We start from the raw sequence: 25,939 nt of genomic DNA on the forward strand, positions 1-25,939 counted from the left end.
CAGGTGAACAGGAACCGAGTGCATAACAGGAGGCTAAATGAGGAAACTAGAGGAATAATAATGGAGTAAAGAGAAGAGGTAGTGAATCTTAATCTCTCCTCACTGTTGCCATATTTAGCAAAGAGTGGCAATCACCATTTCCCTATTTTTAAATTCAGAAATATTAACTGCAAAACAAGTTCATGGGTCAAAGAATTACAATATCTCTTGTGAGGTGACAGACTTAACCTCTTCTAACCAATTAGCCTTGAAAAATAGGAAATGCTGAATTAAACGTTCTGATTTTGAGGGAGGATGGTGGTCATTATATCTTAAGTCATGTCAGTGATGCAGCAGAGGTCAGTATATTTAGCACTTGCCCACAAGCAAACAGCATCTGTTCTATTTTAGTAAAATGTGATTTTTTCCTTCCTTTTCGAAAACTTTCAGACATGGTGATATATTGCCCTCTTGAGGCTTTAACTGGTTACTGCACTTGTTTTACAGGTATTTTATTTCCTTCTCAAATGAATGAGCGCCGCACAACTTGACAAACGTGGTTGTTAGAAATTCGGAGAATAAATAATTCATAAGCTAGAAAATTTCCTTCTTATTAGTAGCATTTTAGCTCTAATGTAGTCTCCAATAACTTTTTTGTTATGTATTTTAGCTCAACAAATGTAATTTTGAAATAGAGAACTAGAGTTACATTATTTAAATAAACAGTGTTTGCCCTTTGTGACCATCAGGTCAAGAAAATAGTGGCTTTCTTTCTTTTTCTATCACTTATTGGCTAACTGACTGAAAATTTTATGTAAAAATAATGAGCATAACTTTTATTCAAAAGGCACTGGAAATCCCATGGAATTAATTTTGTTCTATGGTTTAAGGGTATAAAATGTGGCTCATTTCATTCTTTTAATGTGATTTATTCTTTGTTTGGGAAAATGTAGCGTTTTTGGAACTTCAGAAAGCATTGTTTAATTGACATCATTCCACTCAGACTTCAGGCTACAGGAGCAACCATGGTATGTGTATATCGTGTACCTTTCGAGGAATTAAATGCTTGGGGAATGAGGTTCATTTCTAGCAACTGTGGGATCAAAGAGTAAAGAAATGTTGGGACCAGTTAGGGGAGGTGCCAGCATGGCTCAAACTAAATGTTCTCCAGTGCCCAGCACATGGCACAAGGTAGCAGCTGACCATCAGCTGGAAATAGCAGCTGCACAAGGGCGTTCTACCCCAGTCCACCCTCTGAAGCCCAAACACTCAGGGTATGCAAACCAAGGAATGATGGTCACCCATAACTGCTTATTTTTCAGAGCAGAATAAAGCTTTATATTAAGCTGTTACAAAGGCCATAATATGGAAAAAGTTGTAAATGGAGATTAGTTTGTCTTTTGGATGCAGTTCATCTCATAATCAATACATACATTAGCTGTAAAAAAAATCTGAAAATAAATTATGTTGTCAACACAACATTTAAAATAATTACATGAAGAGGAAATGCAGTACTTCCAAATACCCTTACATCACTGTAAGTTGCTTCAACATCCGTAGTTATATTGGGAGCACTTTTAGACAAAGCGCATCAGACTAAGTCCCAAATTTGCTGAAAATTAAGATCCCAATTGGAGACTTCCATTATCCTTAGAGTTTGGTTTAAAGTTGCTGAATAACAAACATTTCAAATTGAAAGAAAGAGAACAGTGCTTATCAGGAGAACAGTGCTTATCAGGAGACTTGATTTTAGGTTTACCTGTAGAATAAGTAATAAATTTGTACTTATGAACAAGAGGTCCTGAACTAACTTCTACATTTTCTATTCCAGTTTAGAGTGCACCAAAAAAAAAAAAAAGAAAAAAAAGAAAAAAAAAAAAAAAAAAGAAAAAAAAACGGAATTTGAAACTGTGAAGTTGATGTGAATTTACTGCAGCTTTGTGCCGCTATCCTTTATACAGTACATAACAGCTCATTTTGGTGTCTGGCATTTTTACCCAAGACAGGCCCCTCTCCTGTGCTGTTCTCATGGTCCCTTCAAAATCCAGACACTCCTTCCAGCTGCTGCTGCAGAGAAGTCCCCCTTTTCTGGGAATCACTGGCATCATCTTTCTTGGCTCAGGCAGATTTATTTGCTGTTCTTGTCCTTTTCTTGATACAACCTTGGCTACAAATTTCTGGAGACATTCTTGCTCCCTGGTTTACTGAGAGAAGCAAGAATACATAACCTAAAAACATTTACATGTCTTAGCTGAACTCTAGATATGGTAAGTTTTTGACTTAGACAGGGTCACATGAAAGTATAAGCTAAAAAGGCTTAAGTTTAGTGTATTTGAGACTGTGATACATTAAGTGAAGACTTATCCTGTATTAGAAGATGTTTTTGGCATCTTTGTTTCCTAGCTGCTGCTTAGACCTCCTGAATTTTACATAGAAAAGAAATTACTCAGAAAAAAGTTAAGAGCAGTGAGAGTTTCTGTAAGACATGACCAATAAAAGACATTGCTCTTCGTAAATAAATATATTTTCAGAAACTATATGTCAATCCTAGTAGTATGATGAACTTTGAAGACCAGACTTGTATGATCCTTCAGAAGTTTGTACATTACTCAGATCACTCAATATCATGGTTTCTGACTGTTCCACTTTTAACTCTCAGAGCTTCTGCCTGCCTGTTTTATTGCCTAAGGCCCAAAGAATGTCACACTTTTTTGTTTAAACTAACTCGAAATAGCTATCTTTTCTTTTCCTTTTATTTCCTCCTCCACCATTTTCCTCCCTGCATATGCCTCATTTCCTTATATTCTGTTTATTCTGTTTCTGTCTCATTTTCAGGGCTCTTGTTATCCTTCAACTCATGTGTTTCTCCTTTCTGCTGCTTGTACTATCCACTCCATAGTTTCAATATTGTTTCCTCAGGAGCCTTTTTCCAGGCAACCCCAACAATTTCACCCAGACTCAGAATGCTGAACGACTTGAGTGCTAGAAATATTTTAATACTGATTCACAGTGTAGAGGTTTTCTGATAAAAGCCGTGACTGATTAGAACAGTGGAAAGCATTTGCTTCTTTAGCCGATACCTATGTGCCTGCATAAGCCAGTGGGGGTGAAGCTTGCCTGTGGACAGGGATGGGTTTTGGTTAGTGTCCTCCCACTCTTCCCGGCGGCTCAGCAGCGCTGGCAGGCGGCACTCGCTACGTCCACCAGAGGGCTCATGCCCACTGCCCCGCCTTGAAAATAGCTGGGAGTCAAAGTAGTGGGCATGATCACTTAGGAGGCAGATAAGCAGAATTACTGTCTGTCATTCAGGATGTGAATGCATATGTAAGATTTTTCCGTACCAAGAAGGAGGTGCTAATTTACTTACTCAGTCACTGGGAGTTCTCTGAACCTCACAGTGCTTTTTAGGTACTGCACCCATATTTTCTCAGCCTGTCCTCAATCCTCACCTTAATGAATGTAGGAAGCCTAAAACATTGTCTGGCTCTGTTCCAGAGCATTATATCTCAGGTGAGATGCATGGCCACGTCAGCATGAGGAGAGGCCAGCAGCCATTGCCATCAGAGCAGATGGCATCTCTGGAGGTTTACAACCAGCCCATACAGCTGTTCATTTTATACCAGAGGATTCCTTAAATGACAGAAGAATCAGAGGTTCTTGTCTTTCTGCTTCCTTCTCTCTGCCAGTCCCCCCTGCTCTTCAACCCATTCAAAGTCACAATGACACTGGCTTTTCCTCTGCTGCTGTATTGTATTCCTATGCACAGCTCTCTTGGCCTCAGGGCTACATGGTTCTCCCCAGTATTGTCTTTCCAGCCCATGGATTTTGTTTCTGTGGTTCTGGGTGTTCACTGATCCTTCAAAAGGCCAGGGGAGATGTTATCAGTGGTATTGGAAGTTTCTCTGCTAATCTAAGAATATACATCTCAGGAACAGGCTTCAGGAAGCATTTGGCTTAGTTTTCCCGTATTTATCTTTGCTCCACAGTGAATTTGCTGGTACTTAGAAGATCCCTTTTTTTAGATCTTGCAAGTTTCAAACAGCAGTAAAGGCCTTGTGATAGTACTTTAAAGGGAGAGTAGATCTTCACCTTGAGCCAAAGGTAAGACAAAGTATACAGTAAAGAAAGAATTATGTTTGTAGCATCATGGAAAAGTTTAAGTATCTACAGAGATACATTAAGGAATTATTTTTAATATTCAGGTTAGCATAACCTGCTCTTTGTCTGGAAGCAGAAACAAAGTCAATAATCCCATTGGGGCAGTGAACTTTCTATTGCACAACTGGATGCACTGTCTTCAAATATAGCTGTTTATAATGGGTTAAAAAGTAACAGTTCACATGTTTCTCTTCACTTTTCATGCTTTTAAAGAAAATTGTCTCTTTATGGTTCTGGCTCTTTTACCTAGAAGGCTTTAGGAAACTGAGAAATTAAAAATCTTTTTTTCTATTCCTGCTCAAGTAAGAATACAGTATGGAAAAATAGCTTGGACTCTAAACCCAGGAAAAATAATGAGCCAGTGACCATCTTGCGGTTATGGAACAGAAAGTTCCATAACCATATAATTCATGGCCAATTCAATAGATGCCCATTAGGGAAAATGCATTTAATAATAATTTCTGTGTGTGGTAGTTGGGCACAAAGCCTAGAGGGGGCACTCATGAAAGATTTGTATAATTTAACAGTCTTTAAAATTCTTAACTAGACAGTACATAGTAGAATTTGTTTTGTCTTTACATGGATGTCCACTAAGAAAAGTATTTGATCTTTATCTTTTACCAGTTTGGAGGGAGCATTTAAGGCACACATTCTCATAAACTATTGAGTAAATGTGGCACTTTAGGAGAAAGCCACCAAGTTCTATTTCTGAATTTTTTGTGAATATATCCTGAACCGCATGTTAAGTATTTCCATCCTACTGATGTGTTTGGTCAGTTGTATGTTTCTGTGAGGTCACTGCCTGTCACAAAATCTTGACAATATCACACAAAGAATATTTTCCATTGTGGCATCTTGATTCCTTGGGGATCCCTAACATCTGTATTGCTAATGGTTTTATTGTTGCCTCTGGCTCTACCTCCAATTAAATTGACCGTGGCAGTTTGTTGCAGCCTCATCCTCTTGAGTACCTGGATTTCTTTGACTTACCTTTGCCTATGAAGAAAGCGCACTTTTATCCTTTTGAAAATAAAGTCCATGGGCAGGAATGTGTTCCTCCTGAGACTAATATGCAAGTCCTTTTGTGGTTAGACAAAGGGTTTTCTTAATGTATTCTGTGATAGAAGTGCCCTAAGAGCCAGCCCATCCTTGTACACAGACACCTCTGTGAGCTCAGTCTTTTTGTAAATTGGGAACAAACTTTACAACACTGTCTGCTTGCAACAAAATTGGGCATTCATTTTTAAGCACACAGCCTCATAACTAATTCTTTTAAGAAGAGAACTCCCTTTGTGCAATAAAAGGGAAGGTAGAGAGAAAAAAGGTCTGGGGTAGTGATTTAATAAGCACTGCTGTCTGGTGCTTCCACACTGAGGCTTGTGGAACAGAGTAGACCTTCCACCATCACACTTAGCTATCATGGCAGATAATTTTAGTATGTTTGCATTTAATGGTTTGGTGCATTGCTTTAATTCTGATTTTAATCTTAGTTTAGGTCATTAGAAGGGCTTTGTACTTTTAGAAATGCAAGGACCAGAAGTGTCTTAAGTACAAGCCAGCATACATGTGAAATGAAAATGTAAGACTAATAAATTGAGTGGTGTTAAAACTGTATAGCTTAAAATTACAAGCCAAAAAGATGAAATAAATTTGCTACCTGTGCCACATACGCACAATAAATATGGGATTTTCTTTCCTTAAAATGGAAACCCAAAATTTGATCTAGGATGAGTACCACAATACTTTTCATAATGGTGCTAGTTGGCTGCAGTTGCTTTCTCACTTTTATCGCATAATTTTGCAAAATTAATTTTGGTATATGCACTTCCTTAAGTACGTATATCCAAATTCCCCATCTAAAGGAATCCCATATCAAAAATCTACTAAAACCATCTAAGATACTGCGGCTTTTAGTGTATCAACAACAATTTTTAAAAAATTGTATGCTTCTAAATTCTATTTTTTGGTAACTCTAAACATGCTTTCGGACTAAAACTCGAAACTACAGAACTGGGCTTTGGTTTACATCCATTCTAAATGTGGTCTAATAAAAGCTGGACTTGTAAAGTGATAGCTGCAGCTGAGATAGAAACTTCCTCTTTTCCCATTCCATTCAATTAATGAAAGCTGAACTTCAAAGTCTAAATGAGATCATTTGAAGTGCTAAAATTATTGAACACCAGAACTGTTTACTTTCCTATCTGGCCAAAAAAAAAAAAAAAAAGAGAGAGCTTGTAATGTAAAAGTAAAATTAAACCACTGAAATGAAGCTAGGAAACTAAAAGTTCTAGTGCAAGAAGTGGTGTTAACCTAGCTGAGAGGCATTCGTGCATAGTTTTAAGTGACTCACTTAATAGCCAACACATTTTTTTCATGACTGTGATAGCAAAAGCTTTTCTGGGAGGTCTTAGTTGTGTGCTGCTCAGAAAATTGCAACCCAATGAGAAAATGTCTGAGCAACACCCCTGACAAGCATGCAAATATGCAAAGAGCCTTTCTATAATCTCATAAGCACTTATGTTATCACTAGCTTTCTAGTTATCAGAAGTTTTTTAGTTGGTCAACTCCATGTTATTTTACTGGCAGCCTATAATATTTCTCCTGGGCTTTACTTTCTCTGTTTAAACCATGTGCATTGGCTGTGCAACCAAGTCCAGGAGCATAGCTACGACCAGCAGATACCAAAACCTGCTTGATTGACTCATTTGATGGCAGTAACATCATCGTTGGGTCTGTAACTGCAAACTAGGAAGTGGAAAGTTAATGGATATATATTTCTAAAAGAGGATGGATGGTCTTTGGCCAGAGATAGGGTGAGCTTCTGAAATTCAATAGGAAAGCATAGGAGGGGGACTGTGGAAGCTGGAGAAATATAGGGAGTGAAGAAATCCTGGTCCATGCCAAGAGGCAGTAGTGGGGTGCAGGTAATGAGCAGTGAGGTGTGCTGAACAGCCATCATGATTAGGGAGGAATATCTAAACACACACCATCAAACAGGAAAAAGTGATGAAGTCAGGCACAAACTGCTTGGTTGCCAAAGACTACCTATTTCTGTGTTCATTAAAAGTGTTCAATTTTTATGATGTACATTTGGGATAGACAGAACACACACAGTCCAATCAAATGTAATGAATTGCACATGAGATTTGTTCATCTGTCCACCTCTGTAGCCCTCACCCTCATGCTCCAGGGTTTCTTGTACTGGCAGCACGGCACTGCAGCTGCTTTCTTGCTCTGTTATCCCACATGCCAGAAAAAGCCAGGCTGCCTAAACCAAGATCCTTTGTGCAGCTGTACTGGGTGTAGGGAATCCTGCAGCCCTGTGCAGCAGGTGGATGATACAAGATCTGTATCTTTCATATGCCATTATATTTAACAGAACAAGGGTAGGAGGCACAATTCCAGGCACATCCTTCCTCAGCCCAATGTCCATGCATGCCTTTGGCCTCTGACCTGGTCCATCCCTGCCCTCTTTGCATGACTCAGCAACTGAATTCTCATTCTTGTGATGAAAAAAATTTGAGAATTCTAGTCATTAATAAAGAAGTCTTGAGATATTTTGTTAAATTCCATCAAATTTATTTTTAATACTTCAGTTAATTAATTAATTCCTTAGTTGTACAGAACAATTGAATTAAGTATATTTTAATTCTCTAAGATAATTGAGAAGACACACTGAGTTAAGCTTCCCTCCCCGCCCCCAACTTAGAACTGTCTTTTTCATTCTTATCTATCCAGAGAAAATAGAATTAGACCACAAAACCCCCCAACTTTGTGCCAAATTTCAAATTATGCCATTTTTGTTCTAGCTTTTTTTCTGGGTTGTGTGATCAGGACTTTCTTCTTCCCCCTTGGAGAATCTGTAAAATTGTCATGAAACAAAATGGAAAGCTGAAGGTTTTAAAGGTCAACGTTTAAAAATTTCCCATGTGGGGTATGGCTTTATCATTATCTGCAAACTTTACTACAGAAGCAGCTACAAATCATCCAATAACAACCAGAAACATTTGTTTCTGTACTAAGCACTGTAGACTAAGAATAACTTTATGCAGTAGGAGCTCAAGTTTTTTTGTCTAGCTTGCTAGCACAGTGCAAAACTATTATATTTGCAAAACGGAACCAGCTGGTCTAAAGGCAGAGACTGGATTATACTGGTATGTCTTTTTTACTGTTCTGTTCCCTTCTATTCTCCCTGAGGAATTCAAGTACAGTAATTTTTAGCTTTGATGTAGCCAGCTTTGAGTTTTCAACTTCCAAGAAGTTTTGATGGAAGATACAATATTTTAATTTCCTGTTAATTTCTACTAAAGTACAAGTTGGGTAGATTCTACAGTATTTTTATTGTAGCGTGATACTCCTTAGATCAGACCCTTAAGCAGGAAAAAATCAGCATACCTTCACTGAAGTTTATACCTGTTGAAACTTTTTCCCATCTTGAAAATGATGAAGAAAACATATCTAGAGAAAGAAAAACATAGTCTCAATTAGAAAAACCACAAAGGTAAGAAGTGTCTATAAAGGGATGTTAAGCATTTTCGTGGGTATCTTATTAAATGAAGAGAAAAAAAATGTCCTGTGTTGGTTAGAATTTGTCATCCTATGAATTTATTTATTTCACTGAGTATTCCTGGATTTGGATTTAGGATTGCCTATTAAGCTTCATCCTTTGTTTTAATATAATTTATCTTGTAATCTGGTTTTAAAGCATAGTTTCAGCTCTGTGAGAGTCTCACAATAGATTTTCTGCATTATAGGACAATGTTTTCTGCATTATTTTTTAGAACTGGTTTTGTCTTAACCTTTTATTTGAAATGTATATCCTGGGAAACATTCGAGATGATAAGAAGAGGAACTGTTCTAATCCTGTTTGTGTCCCTGATAACACGTACGTCATTAATTGTGCTCTAGTTAACTGGGCCATCTTGATTACACAGAAGTGGCTCCGTGTTGGTCAGTCTGCGGAGGGGCAGCGGCCCGTCAGTCAGGGATGAGTTATGTTTTGGACTTCCTCTGTGTTATGAGCCTTGAGGGCATTAAAGACTCGGATCTATAGGTATGACAGGGCTGCATGGACCACCGATACCGCTCCTTCTCTAAGTGTGGGAGAGCAGGCAGCGTTGTTCGTGCCTTTGGCTGCCCAGCCAAGCCGGGCCCGCCGGGCAGGCTCGCTCGTGCCAGAGCTCGGCTAAAGCTGGCGGCGAGCACTGGCCTCAGCCTCAGAGCCTCTGGGTAACTGCGCCTTGGCAACGAGCCGGGGACGAGCAAAGGCCGCTCCGCATCCGGCCGGGCCCGTAACTTCCAGGCTGTGCTCGGGGATCCTCGCACGGGGTTCAGTTTCCGAGCCGGAGCTGCTCCCTCGCAGGCAGGGGGAGCCGCGGAGCTGGCGGCTGGGTGATAAAGGCGGCTCCTTCCCTTCCCCCTGGCATCAGGCTATTCAAATAAATAGGATGGAATCCTGGGCACTGCTGTGAAAAAGAAAACCCCGGGGCATTGTTTCGGTCACTACTACATTCAGGGCGAATGAAGTAGGACCTGCATTGCTGGGATGTGATCTCACGTACAATTTGAGATACAAGTAATTTTCTATTTCGAACGCTCTCTAGTAGCTGAAACCGGACCGTCTATAATTTGTGCTCCGGTGTGCGCAGCGGGGTGTCCTTTCGGTGGTGTCCTGGCGCTGGTGTCGCGGCGGTGTGGTGCTGTCCCCGCGGTCGTGTCCCTTCGGTGGTGTCCTGGCGCTGGTGTCGCGGCGGTGTGGTGCTGTCCCCGCGGTGGTGTCCCTTCGGTGGTGTCCTGGCGCTGGTGTCGCGGCGGTGTGGTGCTGTCCCCGCGGTGGTGTCCCTTCGGTGGTGTCCTGGCGCTGGTGTCGCGGCGGTGTGGTGCTGTCCCCGCGGTGGTGTCCCTTCGGTGGTGTCCTGGCGCTGGTGTCGCGGCGGTGTGGTGCTGTCCCCGCGGTGCTGTCCCCGCGGTGCTGTCCCCGCGCTACTGTCCCGGCGCCGGGAGGTGGCGCTGTGGGCCCAGGCACGGCGCGCGGGCGGGCGCGCGGCGCTCCCTCAGCCGGAGGCCCGAGCGGCCCGTGCCGCCCTGCCCTTCCCGCGGCCCGCGCTCCGCTGCGCTCGGCTGCTACAGATGTGCGCCTGTGAATGGTTTCAATAAAATTTTATAGCCGTCATTTGAAAAATGGTAGGATTATTGTGATTTGTGCAGCCTGGCAGAAGAGAACCCGCCGGGGCTGGCCGCGGCCGCTGCTCCCCCTGCCGTGGGCTCCCCTCGGGCACCATGTCCCCCGCCGCGGCCCCAACGTGCCAGGTGGCACTGAAGCTTCCAGTGTTTCTTATCTTTTTTTTTTTTTTCCTCTTTTTCTTTTTCTTTTTCTTTTTCTTTTTCTTTTTCTTTTTCTTTTTCTTTTTTCTTTTCTTGCTCAGATAACGTGTCTCATCGTGATTCTGTAGGAGACTGTCTCTGTGGTTTTTGTCCAGGCCCCCAGACGAGCCCCCAGGCTCATCCTGCTCCGCACTGGGGCCCGAAGCCCACCTGGCCTGGGCAGCGAGGGGACACACGAGGCTGATGGAGCTGGACGCTTGCGAGTGTCTGAGCACCTGCGCGAAGTAGCAGACATTACAACACAGGCACGTTTTGTGAGAGGGCAGAAGTAACTCTGTGGCTAATAGTTGCTTTTTATACTGCTGCAAGCCTTCAGTGTTTCCAAGTACCCTTTTGAAGGCATACAGACATTGAGTACTGCAGGCAGATGTTATACGTGTCTGTCTCCGTAAAATACATGATGCATATACAAGCGAGAGCCTTTTTTCTTTTTTTCTTTTCTTTTTTTTTTCTTTTTGCTTACCATATCACCTTGTCTCTCAAGGACAGCATATTGCTAAAATGCAGGCAGAGATTTATTGGAGGGACAAGAAGGACTTTACTCCTCCTGCTCCTCTCCTCCTCAGCTCACGTCTCCCACTTCTCTGCCAGTCTGGCATCTCTTATGCTGCACTGTGAGCTGGAAGAAAGTAAGCAATGGAGCAAGGAGAACACCTTGCCCCTGCCCCTGTCCGCAGCTTGACATGGGGGGAGATAGCCTGCTGTTGGGAGATGTAGTTGCCTTCATAACTTGCCCCAGAATAAGGGCATGTTGTCTCAGTCACCATAGCCACTGGGTTGCTTTCCTTGTCTTTCTTCCCCGTCTCTGGAATGTCCTGAAAAATAGCCTACAATGAAACCTGCGCAATAACAGTTTTCTTCCTTATAATGATTTGATATACAGTGGGTTCCACGAATATAGATAGCAATAGTCTCCTTATCCTGAAGTCTTGTGGGGACTCACATAAAAAAAAGTTAAATTCCTCAGAGTGCTGAAGTGGGTGCTGTCATGCCTGCAGTATGCACTGCAGCTTCCTGCCAGACTCTAGCTTTGGTTTAGAAGCACTGCTGCTTCACCTGGGAGCCAAGTGTTGGTTGCTGGACCCTGATTCTTGGCAGTGCTGGGCCAAAATGACTCTTCTACGATGAATTTTGAAGGAAATGTGGTTCTGCTTGGCCTGGGTTATTACCACTGCACTTTATGTAACCCAGTCGTGCACCTACTGCTCAGACTCCTGTCTCTGTCTTGTTTAGAATTTGAGTTTCATGTGCAACTTTGGAGAAGAGGATTTGAGGTCCTGAGACACTCAGGAATCTTTAAAAGTTCTATGCTTAGTTTGCTTTTAGCTATCTGAATGGACTCATAATTAGCAGAAATAATTTAATAGATAGAGGGGTGGCAGTGAGGTACTGAGTGTGTTTACTGGGTTATCCAACTGGAAATTAAAATTCTCACTATGCTGGAAATTCATAGGTAATGGCTAATAATATAAACAGTATTAGACCTAACTTAATCTAGTCTTATAATGCTTGTAATAGATGCACATTGCTCTTCAGAGTTAATTTTCAGGGTGCTTATAAACATCACGGTCAGTTTATTCCATTTACTCTCTTGCTTTGTGGTGGATAAGACTTTGGTAAAATTATCTGTACTCAGTATGTGCCTATAGAATCATCCAATCATGTAAATTCAGGGGCACTATTTTTAATCAGACAATATAATTGGTACTAATCTTGAAATAAATGGTGCTCCTGAGAAGCAGGAGCTCCTGTCTTCTCCGGAGCACCATCTGTGTGGCTCATATGCAATCAGCAATATTTATATTAAATGCTATATATTCTGCCTCATCTACTGTTTGATTTCCTCTCTCTGAGTCTCATGCTATGAACCAAAACAGGAATCACAACACCCAAGTTCTGACAAGTAATTTTTTCCCTCGATCTGCTATGTATACCTTGTTCATGCAGCTTTGTTCAGTCCTTTTGTCAACATTCAGTGTGCATTATATACCCAGTCTGCCCAGTGCCAGGTGTTTAGCTCAATTTTCTTTATAATTTCTGTGAAGCTTTTTATATATCTCCCTCATATCTTTTAAAACTTTGCTGTTTTCTGTATTTCATCGCAGTCATGGGGATCCCACATTGTCCTGTCCTGAAATACCACATTAGATTAACCCCAGAAACACTGTTCTGCTACTCAGTTACCAGAAGACCACTCTCTAATTGTTTTAGTTGGTTGGTTGGTTGGTTGATTTTTAGTTTTAGGTTGTAAGAGGCAAAATTTTGCTCTTTTGCCTAAAAACGAATATAATAAAATTGAGCATATATTTTTCACATTGCCATTTTGCTAACAAATGTGCTTTTCTTGTTCTTTCTTTTTTCTTACATGGTAAGGGGTTTGTAAGCAAGCTGGATGAATTCATTCACTGGTTAAATGAAGCCATGGAAACAACAGAGAATTGGACTCCTCCTAAAGCAGATACAGACAGCCTTAAACTGTACCTGGAGACACACTTGGTAGGACAAGATTATACTATGATTGCTATCAGTAATTGAAGTGTTCTGCTGTGCTTTTTATTTGATTATTATTTTTTAATTACTAGTGTGCATCTATATTTTAATGTGAGATTTGCAGCACTGCAGTTTATTTTAATGAAAATACCAACAAATTATTTTCTGTACTTGAAATATGTACTGATAACTTTGTAAAAATTAAATTAAAAGGCAGAATTGCATTACAATTGAGAGTTTATGTCCAAACTGAAAGGGCAGACAATAGCAAGAGGAGAGAAGATTTTTTTTTGCTGATCTTGCTAGGATATTTACTACAGTGTAACATTAATGAAAGTCTTATTAGTGAGGAACTCTTATTCTGTCTCCCACAGTTTTAACAAAGCACAGTGTCATTTAAATAAAATATTTAGAATAGTTATTTTAGTTATTTTACTTGATGTGCATTTCTGTCATTTAATTAATACAGATTTTATACTGCAGGCAGAAAAGAGAGCTCAATGTACTTTGTTCAATGGGTAGCTATCTTAACAGGTAAACTACGGGACAAAAAACTGCTCTAGCTGGTAAAAGGAAAATTAAAAAAAGTACGGAAAACTAAACTAAGAAATTTCCTCTCTTTCTACCAAAATCTTAGGTTCTTGCCAGTATGAAATGGAATAAAACATGGTGATAACGCTACTCTGAGCCAATGACCTAGACACCCCAGCTATATGAAACAGTACATTAGCTGAGCCCACATCAGATCATCAACCCCCAAAGCTCAGTCTCATTTCCAGTCTCTGATAATCTTATGGTAGAAAATTATTTGACAGTCCCAGGAAGTCACGTGATGCATTACAGGAAAAAATGCCATCTTAATCCCTACCATAATATTGGAGTGACCATTATTAAATTAATTAAGTATACATCAGCCACATATACAATTAGAACCAAACTGAAAACTGTCTTCAGGATTTCAGCTATACAGAAAGCTCTTGTGGCTTTTGTTCTTAAACATTTCTGTTGTAGTAGTGCCTACAGGCAGTCACTGTATTAAGTGTCCATTGTGTTAGTCTATCAAATGCAGTATGAAGACGCTTCATTTTTCCTTATTTTGCAGGTTTTGGGTTTTGTGGCTGAGTTCAGATTTTTGCCTTGCCTTCTGCACACACTTAGTCCCATGATTCCCCCTGTATTTACAGGTGCTCTGAAGACACAGAGCACATTGTGAAATCAGACCTCAGAAAAGGCATTGGTCAGTTCAATTTGTTTTCCCTGTACTCTGCAACATGAGACTTTTGACGAGAAGTTTTTATGAGTAGAATCACAATTTTCACTCTTGAATGGATAAAAAGAAACATATTCCAGGTAACAGGGCAATCACCAGGCTGAGAAACTCTCACAGTCAGTTTCTGTTTCCCTTTCTTCCATGGGAAGGAGCACAGTAGCTCATTTACGGGCAAATTACTTCCAACTTCTCCATGTGGTTCTTGGGGAGGTGAGGCCAAACCCATCTATACCAGACTGGAATGTGGAACAGTAGCTCAGAGGCAGCTCCATCATTGCTAGAGGTAGTCCAAATAAATGGATATGTGGGCACCTGTACCTGACTTTCCCCTGTCAGTACTTAGGCCCCAGCTGCACTCTGTGTTTCTAGGGTAAGAAAATCCTCATATACTTCAGGATCACTATGTTATGAAACAAGTTGGGGATTTTTTTACTCCACTGCAGAAATAAAATATCTAAAGAATGGTTCAGTTTCCATTTGATAATATTATAATCATTTTATGGCATCTATGGCCAGTGAAAAACCCACTGAATAACCTGAAAAAACATAACTGAGTTTTGTTTTTTGAATTTCAGAAAATGTATGCTATCATATTATCATGCTGTCTGTATGCTATCATACAGAAAATACAGAGCATTTTTGTAGCATGGAAGATAGTTATTTGTATTAACTAGATTGTCAGCTTTTCAGTGGCTTTTATCTGTCAGACATCCTAATCTGTGTTTAAACAGAAGTATATGAACTTCAATTCATGTTAAAATCACTGTTGAAATTTCCCTTAGTTGAGCATTGTAAGGCAATGGTGATCTTGGTTTGTGTGAGGGACTTCTCATTTACTTCTTTGGCCTGTCAGGTTATACATGTCAGACTCACCTAAGATATGCTGAAGTACAGGACTTAGAACTTTACAAGATGAGGTTCCAGACTTATGGGTTTATAATACAGACACCGGTAGTAAACTAGCTGGGAAAACAAAGAAAATATCTTGGTTCTTTCCCAGGTACTGCGTCTACACCAGCATATCTCATAACTGTTTCCTCACTGATGCAAGTTTTCTCATGATAGAATGTGTGAAAATTCAGTGTAGATAAGTATTTTTATTAGTAGAGACATGTCCTTAGCCTTTGGCACAAGTTATCAATTTCATGAATTGTGATACTGTTTTCTTTGAAATACATTTGTTGTGATGACAAAATCAGTGCCATAAAGAGAGAATATTTTGCATTTATGAATGAACTCTCTTCTGTCAAATTTAAGAAAAGAAAATACCAGAAGAAAGAAAACACAAAGAATGTACTTGTTCCCTTTTTTATTGGTTGGGAAAAGTCCTGCAGAGGTCACAAGTTTGTGAACATACTCCAAATTTTTCAGTACTTAAAATTGTAGGCTATCACTTTAGGATTCCAATGTAAAATGTTGATAAAGGTTTGCATTTTAAAATCTCTCCCCACTCAGCCTTGCTTTTCTTCATCTTTGACATTTCAAGAAATGGTGTGGCACAGACATGTAAATAGAGTGTGTTTAAAAAAAAAGGCATCACAAGAAACCTACAGCATCAACTAATGAAAATCTTTGCATAAAGTAATGCTCACATGAAGAGTCAAATCTCTTGAACAGGATAGCAATACAAATCTCTATTACAGGTGTCATAGCATGACATCAGCTTAAATTGGTACAATTCCCCAAACAATTGTTCTTGTTGATTCTTATACTTGGCCTGGCAATACTGTCCACAAGGATGTTAATCAACACTTTGAAGTACACGAATAGTGTTTGTCAATTGCTCTTGGCTCAGCAAGAGCTGCCTGCAGAGGCATTTCAGCAAGCCTCTGAAGGTCCCACCTGGACAGCTCCTGAAGCAGTGAAGCACACTATGGTGAAGGTGGAAGGCAGCCTCTCCTCAATTTGGTCTGGTTTTCCCAATTATCTAATTTGCACAGAGACTAGCTGGGGAGTTCCTGGACCACCAAGGGAATTCACATAAATGCACTGTGTGTGGACACAGGCACAGGCCTGATACCCAAATACGCCACAATTATAATGATCAATTGTAAGACATACCAGAATTTCATTCTTAAATCACAGTTACAACTTAAACTCCATAGATTTTGCCATGATGAGAAACCATACAGTTTTCTAGAGAGTATGACTTTTTTCTACAAATTGAAAGGTAGTCTACATCTTGAATGTGTGCTGAAATAGACAATCTTCATCTTAGAGAACAGTTTCCTTGCAAATTTTAAAGCTCAGTTCCCTAATGTTCTGCAGAACAAAAGTTGCTATATGCTTCATTTTAGATAACATCAAAACACAAATCTATAAATGAAAATGCTCTCAGAGATCCCTGGAATAGTGACTGAAATTATTCTTTCAATTTTACAAGTCTTCACAACTCAGTAATGTTGGTTAAACTGATTTGGGAGCTGTGTGCTTCCCATTCATATGGAAGAGCTGACATGGAGCAGCCACCCCTTGAACATCTGGCACTCTGCAGGCAGCCATCCAAGCCAGCAGATGTCAAAAACACTAATATGTTTTCATAAACCAGGCGTGTTTTTCAGCAGAAATCTACTTTTCCACAAAGGCCTCAGTCATTCCTACTAGAGAAAAAGTGAAGCAGTTTTTTATTTTTTTGAACAATTAGGTTAAAATCAGTTCCCAATGAAAAGATAGCTTCATTTACCTTACCAAAAAGGAGCTTCTGAAAATGGTTTCTGATTCACTTTATCTTTTGTATCTCTCCTTTTCTGTTATGCTGATTCTTGCCCATTGGCACCTTGATCAAAATCAGCTACTAGCAGACTCTAAGCATAGACTTGGTGCTATGCAAATCAGTTTTCATCAAAAACAGTATCCTGAAGGCAGCTTATGAGCTAAAAGCATCTGTATAGGTGGTACTGCTGTGCTTGTGAAACCAAGCGGACTTTCTAACCAGCTTGACAAATAAGAATTCACCACATATCTCTTGACCATTTTAGTTTGCTAAAAAAGATGTTTAATGTTATCCCTGGCCTGATAAGGTACATTGTTTTAGCACAGTAAAGAAGTAAGCTAGCTACTGTGAAGAACTGCTGAGGAAAAGATTTAGACAAAAGGCACTATATATATTTGCTGAGGCCCAGAACTTTTAATTCTATAGTCTTAACTTTTTCCTTTATTGTTAACACAGCACTTTGTTTTCTTGTTGCTGCAGAGCTCCTACTTGGGCACTCTAGTATGGGTGCTCTTAGGTAGTTTGTACTAAGCCATTTTTGTGTATAGAGTCATACTTAGGGCTAGGGAACACAAGAATTTTAAATGGGATCCTGCAAATGATAAATATATTTTACACTTATTTAGCTGCACCAGTTTAAATACTTCTTGCATTATTAGTAGATGTTGGCAAACAATATTTTTTCAGTAGGCATAAAAATAATTAAGGTAAAGTCTTCTTAGAAATTTTGAATTAGTAATCAAGCACTTTTGTCCATTTTTGTCCAGTAAGACTGTCCTAATAGTCTCCTCCTTGAAAAAAATTAATTGTTCACACCAGGGTTATTTGCTTCTTGTTTCTTTTAGGCAAAAATATATCTTCTGTTTAGTTGAAAGTAGAATAGCAAATACTGTTCTGTAAAAACTACAAGTGGTGAGGATTGCATGTAGTTATTGCAGTACAAAGTGTGTTTTGGAGATGCTGATTATTTCCATGAATGGTAATTTCTTAGTTTTATTTTCAGATCCCTGTCAGTAATATTTACTCCAATTTAGTCACAAGCTTTGTGCCACATTAAAATCCTTTTAGCCCAGAATTGGTTTATTATATTAACCTTCTCTGTCACCATATTTATTTTACTTGTTAGAGTCTTAAAAATATCATAGAGCAAGAGTCATTAGTATTTCAAAACAAGTTAGACAAGTTGATTCACACTAGCACTTACTTTCCTTCTGTATACAAAGTTTAGATGTCGTCTCCATTCAGAACCAAATTCTTCTGAAGATACAGGGGGCTTGAGTTTTATTATCTAAAGAGAAATGAAATAAGAATTTTTCTGTCTCCTTTATAAATGTTTCTGTCCACATCATGGCTCAGCACTTCCTGAGGTGTAAACAGCAAATGCTTTCATACAGAAAATAGATTGTATTTTCACATTTAAGAAATTGTGTTGGTGAAGTAATGATGCCTCAGTGATATTTCATGATACCTGATTGTCTGTTTGTAACAAGGCTGCTATGTCTGAAAAAAAAGATCATTCTCATCTCCCTGGAAAATCTCATTTTCTGAAAAATGTCAGTTTAGAGAAGTATTAAATATCTATTCTTATTGAAAATAAGGTTAAATACACATGCCTTGGGCTAATCTACTGACTGTCTTTGTGGTAGCAGTGGTAACAGTAATTTTGTTAAAGGTATTAAAGCCTCTGAAATGGCTAAGTTATGTATTATACTTTTGCTATATGGGAATTTCCAATGTTCAGGGCAGCTAATATAGATAATTTTCTCAAAATATAGAATACTTTCTGCAGGATGATGGTGCTAAAGAGTGAGACCCTGAGCAGCCTAATCTTTTGTTTCTCTAAGGACTTTGATTTGAATTTGTTTAGCCTATTACTAGTTTGAATTTTTAAATTTTATGGGTTTTTTTTAATCTTGAAAGGCATTTTGGGTATGCATGGGTTCCTGAATGTATGTCCTTTTATATAGGAAACAGTCTGCAGAACATACTAATAAGGGATGCAGACTAAACTCAGCAGATTTCACAGGCAACTAAAATTATTTAATAGGAAGTAAGACAGCAAACTTAAACAAACAGAATACATGTATATTGTCAGTTTTGACTATTATTCAGCTTTTAAAATCTGTAAACCAAATAACCTTCATGTAAACTTTTCTGTTTCTTGAGTTAAAGCGTAGGAAATATTGCTGTCTTTTTAATACACTTGGCTATACCTGTATTATAGTCTGAATCCAGAGAATGTACTGTTGCTAGTTGTGGGAAAAATAGAGGTTTCTAAACTGTTTGGACTGTTCTTCAAATTTAAACAACATTTTCTGGTGACTAAAGAAAAGCAGGCATATAAGAAAGAAAATCTGGGTGTATTACCTTGCTAATTACAGCACTGCTATCCTGACCAATACAAAAATACTGCACTTGATCTAAAGAGGTTTCCCATAAGGTCATGCAATGAAGAAAAGCTGACACAAATCTTTTCTTTGTAAGGAGGAGTGGGGGATGTTTATGGTCCTAGTAGCACAGACGTAGATCTGTTGTGGCTGAGATCTGTGATTACTATATGTGTTTTTAATGAAGGAAAGGAATGTCCCTTTACTGTTTTCCTGTACACATAGTCCCACTCCAGAGGTTTATTTTGTGCAAGCCTGTAGAACAAGAAATAGTTTCTTTGTAATTTTCCCAGATACTTAATACTCTTAAGAGTACTATTTTTTTTCTAACCTGTCTTTCAAATTTGTAGATACCTACCCTTGTGTAGGTACTTTGTACAGCTGCAAATTTAAAAAAAAAAAAAAAAAATTGCATATACTTTGATTTTTGATTGGTTCAAACCTTCCCAGGACGGTCTTTGCTACCCCTTCCAGATTTACACAGTTTTGCAAAGGAAGGGGATAGGACCCCACAATAAAATGTAGCTCTGCTGGGCCTACCTGTAATGTATTGGTTCTTAACTAGCGTCATGGAGAGCTGTCCCAGCTTTTCTAGTTCTGAGAGCCGCAGTCATCTCTGGACAGAGGAGGCATTAAACCAGAGGCAGAGCATATTGGGATGTCATCCAAAAATATCTTTGCTTTTTCTACTGATGAAAAAGGGAAGTTGTAATGTCCAAAATCTGAACTGTCTCAGTTGTGAGGATTTTGAAGTCTTGTATTCTATGTGTATGAAAGTATAGTGTATGGTCTGCGCTTCGAGAACAAATGTATTGCTCTGTTGAGTTTTTTAATTCATAATTCTTGAGGTTTAAAAAGTTACAATTTTGTTTTCACCAGTACCCAGGATGATTTTAAGCTAATTTTTATTTCTTTGGAAGAGGAAGCAATGAGATCCTTAAAACACAGGGCTCTTCTAAGTGCGAGAATACACTGAGTGGTATATTCTTCTGAGTATGTATTAAATACCTGATGTGATTTTCTTAGAAAACAAGGCCAAATGCTATCAGAGTGCATTAAAACCCAGATCATTCAGACTTTGGGAAATATTTTAATTAATTTGCACTTGTTGGTAAAGCTGAACAAGGCAGGGTAACTTGATTTGGTAGTGTTGCAAATGTTCACTCCCTCTCAAGTCTCACCACCCAAAACTGTAAAACTCCTAGGTCCCGAGGTATCCCAAAATGCAAATACTGTAAGTCTGAGTGGTGAAAGGGATTCCACTGGGTCCGTTGTGTGTTTGACCTGCAGAAGGCATTCTTTGCATACAGGGGATTCAGTGACTACAATAATATAATTAAATCAAATCACCATTATAAAACGCTATGTACTAACCTAATCAGAAAATTTCAGTGAAAAGTATTTTACGTTAAGTTCTGACTTAGAAGCTTTGTATCTTTATATATGACAGCCTGGTCACACTCTTTACACAAATTTATCATTGTAACAACTTTTGAAACACTTTTAAAAATTATTTGAAATTAATGCTTATTTTATAAATAAACTGCATAATGCTTATGTAGGAACTCTGTTAATTTTAATTTTTTTGTCTATTAAAATGCATGCTATTGCTTGAAATTTTAGTATTATTATGCTGGTATTATCAATATAGATGCAGTCAGAAATTTGTTTTCGGAATGAAATGAAATTTATTTATATAAAATTTGGAGATTGTAAATCATTAAAAAATATAATGCCAGCCTCTCAAAGCACAAACAAGCACACTTTCAGCAACATTTAAATTTGCTTTTACTTACCTGCAGAGAGCTATTGATCACTCCCATGGGTTCTGTGCTATGTTACTCAGAGGCATAATATCATTCACATCTTAAGTACTCGAAGTAACAAAATTGCTGTGTTTTGGTGTCTGCAATGCCAAAGCATTCAGGAGAAATATAGAAAATCCAGGAAATGAGTGGAGGTTTTGATTGATAAATATTTTTATTTGCATCTCCTATGATACTTATTTTTTTTCCTTTCTTAATTCTACGAGGAATTGGGTTAATAATTTGGGATCTTAATTTATTAGCTATATTTTTTTAAGAAGGAATTTTAGTTCACCTTTAAATTGCATGAAACCTTTTGTCTGTACATATATAAAATAAGTTACATTGCCTTCATATTCCCCTAGAACTAAAACCTTTCAGGAATTGTTTTAAAACTACATAGTGTTGTTTAATGCCAGAGAGTTCATTTTGGTCCGACAGTTAGTAAATTTAAATAATATTTAAATAATATACATATATAAGTTATTTTCCCCTTGGTAACTCCATATTTGCCAAGGCTGCTACACCCCATGAATTCATCTTTGGTTTGGAAAGCTGTTATCTCTTGGTGGGCTTTTTTTCTGCATGTGGTAGGACAGTACAGCTTGGACATATTTTGATTAAGTAGTTTTCGGGCATGGTGTGTCTCCAGGTGGAAGAGATGTACCTAAAAATGTGTAAGATAAGACACACCAACAAGTCAGAAGACTGTGATTACTGCAGATTATTTTCGGAGTGTCTCAAGAAGGCAAGAAATGATTAAGGGCAGTGGTATATGATGGGCTGCATGTGCAATTCACCATGATTGTGGCAACTTAGCAATTGTTCCACTGTATAGCAATTTTGCCCATGCCACTTCCTGCCTGTGTTCTTCCCTTGTTGTCTCTTGATAATAAACAAACTGAGATTCAATTTAGGAATCCTCATGTGAACTTTTTTTTTGACAATTAAAAATGTTTGGAATGCCAAAACCAAAGAAAAATTTACACAGTGAAACACAGAAAATAAATTAGAGTTGGCAGCAGAAGAGTTTATGTGAGCTTGAAATAAAAAAAATCTGCAAAAATAGCCTCTATGTCTTCTAAATTTGCAAAATAGGCATCCTGGAGAGTAAGTCCAACTATCCTTTTCCTCCACATCTAAAATTATGCATTCAAAACTTGGCTAAATTACCTAAAAGATGACAAACCCAATAAGGAATGAGAAACAGAAACCGAGGGACCTAAAGTATTTAATGTGAGAAAGATCTTGTTACTCACGTTTAAGATGTAACGAAGGGGAAAACCCATTGATTGTTTTATACTGGAATGGCAGAAGCTGTGACAGGGAAGAAAGGGGTGAGGTGATTTTACAGAAGTATGAATTACTATAGGACTTCTGGAGTAGAGCCTTTGTATTTAGTTTTGCCTGCCCAACACAAATTCTGTGGCCATGTGACAGAGCTAGGTTACCGCTCTGTCAGTGCATTTGGAGTCCTTACTCCCACATTTTTATCCAGTCTAGATTTAATGGTCTCAAGAGTTTCAGGCTTTCACTGTTTCCCTGAGGAGGTTATTATACAATCTGATAGATCTGACTTTCATGGGAAATTTCATATTTACATTAAATTTCCCACTTCTTAATTTTACTCCATTAGTCCCTTCTACTATATCCTCTGATACTGTACTAAGTCTTCTTTCTGCTTGGTGTTCAGATTCATTAAATACAAACAGACAAAACCAGACAGGACCTTTATCTTAATCAACACTTAGTAAGTCTTATTTGTTCCACCATTTCCACTTTTAAACAAATTTTGCTTGCTCTTCGCTAAACTCCCAACAGTTTTTCTCCTCGTAAATGCAGCTGATTCCTTCCAGACAAAAAGTACATTCAGATCAAGTGAAAGGTGTAGAATGCATATGAGTCATCAGAAGGTAAAATCATTCCCAGGGTTGCTATAGTTTTCTCATTACTAAGCATTTTGATCCCAGAATGTTCGGTTAATATTGTGTTTAGACAAATGATAAACTTACACAGATAAATTATCTGATTTTTTATTTGGGGGGGGGGGGGGGGGGTTAGGGTTAGGGTTAGGGTTAGGGTTAGGGTTTAGGGTTAGGGTTAAAAAACCATCTTACATCTGATCTACATCTACAGTGGCACAATGTCTGTATGACATCATTATGGGATTTCAGTAGTGAGGTTCCCAAATCAGTTTTATGTCAATTTTAAAAGCATTTTAGATTAGAATCCGGTATTGTGAATCAACATAAAAGTGATATAGTTATTTTTCCCATTTTTAGCTTCCTACAGAGGCCAGTGGAAGGAATTTTCCCCACAGAAACTAAAAAAAAATTATCTTTTAAAATCTTCTTGTTGCAGAGGATAGAAGACCTAATCTTCTTTCCACTAACTATTCACTCTTAAAAAATATGTAACAGTTTCCACTGGTTACAGAAGAAAATGTGTGGTCCATAAAAGGAAAATGATGGTCAGGTTGTGTTAGGCATTAAAGTTTTGCTTAGCATTTGGTGATAATTGGCCCCTCGGTCATCCTTGCTATGGGGAGGGCCTGTTCTTTGCTTCAGAAAGAGAAGAAAAAAGACACATAGTGGGTGCTGCTTCTTCAGAGGAGGATTCATCATGCTCTCCTTTAAAAGCAACAGTAGAACCCCTGCTATTGTAAGACTCAGCCTTTTGGCTATGGAGCTGCATAAAGCATTTCCATAGTGCTTGTGTTCTGTTTAGCAGGTGGAGTGTCAGTCAGATGAAAATACAGCTTAAAAGAAAAGGAAAAAATTCTTTGTAGACACCTAGATTTTATGGAAAACATGAACAAAGGAGACATTGACTGAAACCAGTTCACATGTAACATTTAGTTCCCAGGAAAACATATCCTAGTAGTGCTTATTTAATACTAAGTAAGCTTAATTAAAAAATGTGAAGCTTTACTAGAAGCTAAATGTATGACCATTTCCATGTTAATAGAAGGACAACTTACATAATAGTCCTTTTTTGTTTTACTGAATGTCGTTGGTAGGTAGTATTCAGGAGTCTAAAAATACCACTAGGATATTACTAGGCTTATTAGGTTATTAACTCAAATTATTAACTAAAATTATTAACTCAAATTCTCAATAATAGGCACTGTCCAAACAGAGACTTTCTGTGTCATCAAAATTCCTCAAGGAAAAGAAGAAGAAGAAGAAGAAGAAGAAGAAAATAGACAGCTGCCAATCCATGACCAAAAATTGAGTTCAGAACTTGATATCTTGGTATTTTGTCATAGCAAATTATTGGAAGGTAACTGTGTCAGGACCAATAGACTTGCAAAAGTATTTGTATATTAAGCATATAAGAATAAATTTTCAGGTTGTTTCAAGTCATATTTCCTTTAAGACAAATGAAATGAGAATCCCATGTCTTTTCTACAAATAACTATTCCCATTACTCTAAATTTCACAATTGAATTACATCTGTCACAGTGGCTATTATAATTAAAAATGCTACATTCTTAGCCAAAATATACATGCAACTATATATAAATATAGAAGTTCATATTTCAGTAATATTGTAGATTTATCAAAAAGTGTAAAATACCATTAGGAAATTTTAAATTAAGCTTTCATTTTCAAATTCTGAAATCAGAGAATCCAAGACAGATAATTTTTAATTGTCTGTACAATTGATGTAAAAAGAAGCACCCTAGAAACAGTAGTACTTTTCTTAAAGGTATTTAAAAACATAAAAAATGAACCTCAGGAAAGTTCTCTTTCAGGGGTACCCCAGTGCACCACACTGATAATTTGCTGGACTGGGAAATTAAGATATTTCTTTTAATACATTGTCTTAATCTGGCAATAGGTTTAAACTGCTGTATCATCCAAAGTAACCTGTATTTATGTATACACTGTAGGTTCACATGATGCCTAGTTGCTGATTTGTGTTTCATAGACAGTACACTGGAATCGATTGATAAGTTATGACTTAAAAAGAATCATGCTCATAGTGTGTGTCATGATCTGTGCCTCAGCAAACAAAAAAAAATTTACTAGTTGTCTGTCCTTACTGCAGATATGAATAGGTCAAGACGCAGGTGTTTTACCAAATTAGAAGGATTTTCTAAGAACAGAGGGTTACAACATGGTAAAATGTTGCATATCAGAGCTCAATGTGTACATAATGTAGGATACCTATGCAATAGAAGCTTCCTGAATTTGAGTAGCTACAACCATAAAATAAATCCTACGAGGAACTTAAAATACTTTTTTTCACATGATTTTTTTCTTATTCCCTCTTGTGCAGACAAATAAAATACAAGGGAGAGATTATTATATGGTGGGAAAGCGCTCTTTTATTTTTAGTGTGTTCAGAGTCCAACATAGATCAGGAGGTGCTGCTTTTTTAACCCATGGATGTTCTGCACTACTGTCATCTTGTGGATCAGTAAGTTTCCTCAAAGTCAAGGGACACCTTCATTTTGTGAAGGCTGGGCTCCTTTGCCCCATGCGTCAGCAGAAGATAGCACTCCTGGGGCCTTGTATTTATACCCTTGGAGTTTTTATTCCATTTATTATAGTTCTGTTGCTTTTCCAAAACTGCATGATTCCTGCTTCACTTTTCCTTTCTTGCTAAATAAGAACAGTTGATAGTTACATATAGGTGCATAGGGATCACAAAAAGTGAAGAGAACTTTGTAAGGAAATTTTGCATGTTGCAGCTTGTAAACTACATTTTATACACTGTAGTTCTAGAGATAACATTAATGTGTTGT

At 38.2% G+C, this 25,939-nt stretch overlaps 2 protein-coding genes across 3 annotated transcripts in view; one reads left to right on the top strand and one right to left on the bottom strand.

Annotated features, from left to right (window-relative positions):
* The window catches only part of AKAP6 (A-kinase anchoring protein 6), a 220,970-nt gene that overhangs the window by 51,503 nt on the left and 143,528 nt on the right, over positions 1-25,939 (top strand). For both annotated transcript variants that reach the window (XM_069017782.1, XM_069017783.1), the window contains exon 5: positions 12,895-13,017. In XM_069017782.1, the coding sequence (XP_068873883.1) occupies positions 12,895-13,017 (123 nt within the window). The remainder of the gene's footprint in view (positions 1-12,894; positions 13,018-25,939) is intronic.
* On the bottom strand, positions 7,857-10,756 carry LOC138110960 (BUD13 homolog). The gene is made up of 4 exons (XM_069016105.1): positions 10,672-10,756; positions 9,756-10,058; positions 8,533-8,595; positions 7,857-7,997 (listed from the first exon to the last, which is right to left on the bottom strand). The coding sequence occupies exons 1-4, from the start codon at positions 10,754-10,756 to the stop codon at positions 7,927-7,929; spliced, it is 522 nt and encodes a 173-aa protein (XP_068872206.1). The 3' UTR covers positions 7,857-7,926.

The sequence above is a fragment of the Aphelocoma coerulescens genome, chromosome 5 (assembly GCF_041296385.1).
Source record: "Aphelocoma coerulescens isolate FSJ_1873_10779 chromosome 5, UR_Acoe_1.0, whole genome shotgun sequence".
Classification (NCBI taxonomy): Eukaryota; Metazoa; Chordata; class Aves; order Passeriformes; family Corvidae; genus Aphelocoma; species Aphelocoma coerulescens.